This window comes from Adiantum capillus-veneris, chromosome 11, assembly GCF_014529385.1.
Source record: "Adiantum capillus-veneris isolate H3 chromosome 11, ASM1452938v2, whole genome shotgun sequence".
Taxonomy (NCBI): Eukaryota; Viridiplantae; Streptophyta; class Polypodiopsida; order Polypodiales; family Pteridaceae; genus Adiantum; species Adiantum capillus-veneris.
Genome location: NC_140941.1, coordinates 158,426,652 through 158,432,434, shown reverse-complemented (window position 1 = coordinate 158,432,434; position 5,783 = coordinate 158,426,652). Strand labels below are relative to the sequence as shown.

At 43.6% G+C, this 5,783-nt stretch overlaps 1 protein-coding gene across 1 annotated transcript; it reads left to right on the top strand.

Moving 5' to 3' along the window:
* The first annotated feature begins 2,041 nt into the window (after positions 1–2,041).
* LOC147448296 (pentatricopeptide repeat-containing protein At2g40720-like) lies at positions 2,042–5,415 on the top strand. The gene has a single exon (XM_086524149.1). The coding sequence runs from the start codon at positions 2,240–2,242 to the stop codon at positions 4,100–4,102; it is 1,863 nt and encodes a 620-aa protein (XP_086380275.1). The 5' UTR covers positions 2,042–2,239; the 3' UTR covers positions 4,103–5,415.
* The last annotated feature ends 368 nt before the right edge of the window (positions 5,416–5,783 follow it).

Sequence of the window (5,783 nt, the reverse complement as noted above, 5' to 3'; positions counted from 1 at the left end):
AGAAAAAATAGTTGAAGCTACACAAGAATCTGAACAGCAAGAAGCAACCGAAACATCACAACAAGCAGCTGTCTCTACTCAAGAGAAGCAAATAGAGAAAGAGCCAGAGAGAGAAAAGGCAGCCAGTCCTGCACCAGAAGAGGACTCCGCAAAATTTGAGCACACAAGAGAACAAGAGGCCGAGGAAACACCCTCTACCTCAACACAACAAGATAAGGCCGAGGCACAACTCTCTACCTCAGAAGAAAAAGATCAGCTGACACAAGGGCAACAACAGCAACCAGCACCCATGATGCAGCCAGAGGTAAAAGAATCTGCAAAAACATCAAGGCAATTAACACAAAGTGAAGACTCGCAATCGAATGATGAAGTCATCCTGCAAAAGTGAACGGATATGCTAAGCAAATGCAGGAGATGACAGAAAGACTTCACTCAGTAGCACTTGGCCGTAGCACACGGGCCAAAGAGTTAGAGATGGTGATTGACGCACTCCAAGGGGAGTTAGACGACAGACTTAATGTCATCACCAATCTCCAGAGGCAAGTGCAGGAGTTAAGAGCGAAAGCTGAACAACGTCAGCTCGCAAGAGATAAACAACAGAAAGAAATGGAGGAACTGGGCGAGTTGCTTACCAAACTATCAGATGCATGCAAAGCCAAGGATGATCAGCTGACGGAAGTTACAAATGAACTTCTAACTACAACCCTATCAGCTCAAAAGATCCAGGTACAATTAGGTGTGGCAAACGCTTCCCTACAGTACTCAGAACAAAGAATCAATGATCAAGCAATATTCTTGTGGCAAATACGAGAAAATCCAGCCGTCACCTTGATCAAGGGAACAGACGAGGTCTACAAGACATTATAAAAGAAAAATAAAGACCTCGAGCAGGAGTTGAAATTAGAGCAGTCACAACGTAGAGACCTGGCCTTGATGCAGGTCCAAAGAGAAGACAAGCTGCTAAAGGAGATAACTGAACTCAAACGAGTCAACCAACTACTGAGAGAGGGAAGGACAGAAACGCAAGAAGAGGCAGGCACTTCGGATCAACCTCAGATAGAAATCCCCTCAGTATCATTTGCTGACATGGAGACACAGGCCGTAGTAGAGCTGAGCGGCAAGGAAGATTTTTTTGTACCCATTACAGAAGAAGACATAGTGCCCATGGTCCAACTCTCAAAGGCTGAAGAAGATGCGTTGAAGGAAAAAGTTACACAAGAGGTAGATGAGTAGTGGAAGGAAACAATGGATTGGGAGCTGAGAGTACTTCATTCCGTCAATGTCACACAACTCACTCCCAATCAAATAAATGCGCAATGGCACCAACAATCTTTGCCTTACCCTCTGATTAAAGTTAAGTTGCTACAAGTAAAAGAAAGACTTTACATAGACATGCAAGTCGAGGGCGCAAATAAAGAACACCCAAAGTGGAGGTTGAGCTGGCTGAACAAGAACCCAAGATACTTGATTCTGTTCACGAGAGCACGTGCGACCCTACAAAAGGATCCCACCTTTTGTCTTGTACCAAGAGTAAGGACTTGGATAGCACATGAGGCACTATTAAAGAAGCATCCAACTTGGCTAAATTACCCCAGATTGCTTGCTCCAGAAAAGGGACCAACGACTGAAGAATACATGGTGAAAACCCTAAAGGGCGCCATGTCATTCTTTAAAAGTCTACCAGATTTGTCATGTGCTATGCACCCACTATGGTTCGACACCTGATACATGTGGGTGTGTGTGAGTGGGCACAATCCCGTAAAACTAGTTGAAGCAAAGCTTCGAACGGCTATTAAAAAGAAAAAAGTCCCAAGCCTCTCCCTGACAAATTATTTATACGGTCGCTACACATCTGCACGCATGTGTCGGCCGTCTCTCTGGAGACAGGTAGAGAGAGCATGTGTATCTTCCACGCGACAACACGTGTGCCGCCATCGCCTCCATCAACCCTCCCTCCCTTGACTTTTCAAAAAGTCAAGCATATCTTCCGAGATTCCTCCGGAGCTTCACGCATTTCTTCAAAAGTCCTTGACGAATTATTTAACATTTCTTACGCTTATTAAGCTCGGGACTCTACACGTTTGATTAATTCGCACGGGAGCTATGGCGCTGCACCTTGTCGTCGCTTGCCAAGGGGTTGGCACTGTCCTTACCTTGCCATGTATCAGTGGCATCGCAGCGTCATTCCTGCTCTGCGTAATTTCCTCATGTTCGCTCTGTGTGGGCGATTGTGTTTACCATGAAGGATGTAGAAAAAGCTTTGCAGAAGCGGCCCATTTCTTTCCATGCCCTCTGCAACTTGCTTCTCGAATGTATGAAGGAGAGGGACCTGGATAATGGCAGAAGAGTGCACACCCTCATGTCATGCATGGGCCATGACACAGTCTCCTTTGGTGGAGATCATTTGATCCGGTTTTTTGCATCCTGTGGATGCCTTGATGATGCCGACATAGCCTTCAGGCAGGTGCTTGTACCGACTGTGTACACTTGGAACTCAATCATTTTGGCTCATGCCAAGCTGGGAGATGGCAAGATGGCTATTCATATGTACTTCAAAATGCAAAAGGAGGGCTTAGAACCCGACAGAGCGACCTTTTCTTGTACACTCAAGGCTTGTAGTGTTGTAGGTGATCTTTATGTTGGAAGGATTATACACAGTCAAGTACTCAGTAATAGAATTGTTGCGGACTTGGCGATCAGTAATGTGCTGGTGGACATGTATGCTAAGTGTGGCAGCCTGGCAGATGCACATCGAACATTTGATGAGTTGCCTGTCAAGGATATAATCACATGGGGTGCAATTATTGGAGGGCATGCCTCACAAGGGAATGGGTCTCTTGCTTTGGATTATTATCACAAAATGCACCAGTGTGGAGTTGAAGCCAATGACATAGTGCTGCTGTGCGTCATCAAAGCATGTTGCAATAATGGGCTTGTCTGTCAAGGAAAGCTGGTGCATCATAATGTTATTGCGACTGGTCTTGATTCTGACGTCGCTCTTGGAAGCGCTTTAATTGAAATGTTTATTCAGTGCGGGGCTTTGGAAGAGGCTAGGAAAGTTTTTGAAAAGCTTCCCAGCAGGAATGTGGTGGCATGGGGTGCAATGATAGGAGGATATGCACAGCAGGAGCTCGGCCTCATTGTGCTTGAGCTTTTTGCAAGAATGCAACAAGAGGGCGTGGCTCCCAACATTGTCATTCTTCTGCATGTTATGAAAGCATGCAGTACCTTTGGAACATCGACAGAGGGAAAAGTGCTCCATCATCAAATTTTGGACACTATGTATGTATCGGACATTGTCCTGGGCAGTACAACTGTTGACATGTATGCTAGGTGTGGAGACCTTAGTGATGCTCAGAGAGTTTTTGACAAGTTGGCAAAGAAGAATGTGGTGACTTTGGGTGCATTAGTTGCTGGTTATGCTCGACAGGGAAGCTGCAAGATGCTGGAAACATGCCTTAAAGATGCAAAGCAACATGGTTTTGAAATTGATGATCTTATATTTACGGCGATCCTGACAGCTTGCTGCCATGCTGGCTTGGTGGAGCACGGATGCTTTTATTTCATGTCCATGAGGGAGGAGTATGGTATTGAACCGAGTATGGAGCAATATAGCTGTTTAGTGCACCTTCTTGGGTCCGGAGGGTGCCTTGTTGAAGCAGAGGATATGCTCCAAACAATGCCCATTTCGCCCAATATTGGCGTATGGAGATCGATGCTCACATCGTCTAGAGCACATAGCCACACTGTGTTAGGGGGATGGTGCCTTGATCGAGCGACACAGATAGATCAAGGCGATGCAGCAGGGTACATTCTTTTGTCAAACACCTACTCAGAGGCGCAAATGTTTGATTCCGTCAAAGAGATGGTGGATTTGAGAAAATGTTCTGCTGCACAAAAAACACCTGGAAAGGCTTTGATTGAGGTGGGCAGAAAATCCCATGAATTTATTGTGGGTGGCAAGAAGAATCCTCTAAGAGATGATGTGATTCTCAAGGTGAATGCTTTGAACAGGCTTTTAAAGGAGGACGGGTTTGTGCCACTTGCAGGGCTTGTTCTTAATATGTTTGCAGCAGCAGACAAGACAAGTAACAAAACATGAGTTGCAAGTCTTAAAGTTATGAGGTTCATTATCTCATGAAAGGGAATCTTATTTGAAAAGTATCTTATGTGTCCTTCAAAGATTTAGTGGGAACAGGCTGGCTTATGTTTACATTTCCACGAAGATTGTAATACTCATCAAGCGATTTTGAGGATGTCTTCAAAGGTATTTGTATGCATAATTTATTCGATTGATATGTAATTGGCAAATGCTTTTGAAATATCTGCCCACAAATTTTACATGTATAAGATAACAAGCTCTTACATTTTTAAATCTTGGCTTAATACTTTTGGAGGGTTAACACATCTTAAGTATTGCTGCAATTTGTTACAATTTTTCTTATTAGTTTCACTTGTGTGTCGGTTGAACATTGCAAAATGGAGCATAGAGTGTATTGGCTGTTTGTGAAGGGGTTGAAAGCAAGAAAAACCAAATCTTGTCTGCGAGGCAAGTTTATGCCCTAAGTTTGCAAGTGTGAAGCCACGAAGATCAAGGGGCATATGATTGAGATAGGTTAAATCTAGCATGGTGTCACAAGCTCTTTGCTGTGCATAAGCTCAAGGGAAAGGGCTAATGACAGGATTATAGGTTCCCAAAATATGAAATGCATCACTGAGGAGGATTGCTAAGACTTCAATCAATGAAGCAATGCATGAGCAAACAAGAATACAAAAGGAGGATTGTTAAGGCTTCAATTGATGAAGCAATGCAAGAGCAAACAAGAATGCAAAAAACACAGGCTGGGCCATTAGGTCACGCCTCGATATTATCAATGCCTCAGAGTCCATTATGGTAGAGCACTCCACAACACCTCATGTCTCACCTGACCCGAAAGAGGTGGTGAAATTACTCAAAACTTTAGAAACTTCCTAATTATTTATGTGAGGAGAGAGACCGCAACAAAGATGCAATGAATACATTTCTTAGAATGTTATGGACAATCGAGGTCACCTTTCTAGTAGAGCAACAAGGTAGTAGGGTTAGCTTATCTAGCCTAGTCCATAGAGCACACTAAATGATGTCTTTTTTTCTTGGGTGTTGAGCATGCACAAGCTAAGTGAAGAGTCATGATCATATAGGCATAAAGGATTGATCTTTTAGCTTCCATAGGTTTTGATGGTTGCAACTCACCTTCCACATGTGCTAAGCCATGTGCCCTCACATGCTTACATGTTAACTAAAGTGCTGATTGTACAACAGATGACATCACACTAGTTGTTGATAAAGGCCACAATCCCAACATACCTCCCATTGGACTTTGGACTAGACTAGTGACTACAAAGAGTACAACCGCCATAAAGGCCAAAACATGCAGGTTATAATGACTCAATGGACTATGGTGCCACAAAGGCTAAAGACACCTCCCCTCAAACCACGAGTCTTCTAGGACCAAGTTTTCCAATACAGATCGAGGTGTCCTCCAATATGAATCCAAAATGAAATTGAGGCTCACCCATATTTTATTTAAAAGTTACCACTGACATTGCCAAGTCAAGAGACACTCGCAGTGTTGTTGTCTAGATGCTATTGTTGTTGATGTACTGTGTACATGCTTTAATCTTCCAGCAATCCTTTACTAAGTGTCTAGAATTTCTACACTTGTAGCATTTCTTGATACCTTTATTAGATGAGAGACTAGATGCGGTGCAAGAAAAATAAAACACAATGCAATTTGATGGTG

Bases quoted from the DNA above. Each gene is read 5' to 3' on its own strand.
- LOC147448296 (XM_086524149.1), top strand. From the start codon at position 2,240: ATGAAGGATGTAGAAAAAGCTTTGCAGAAGCGGCCCATTTCTTTCCAT.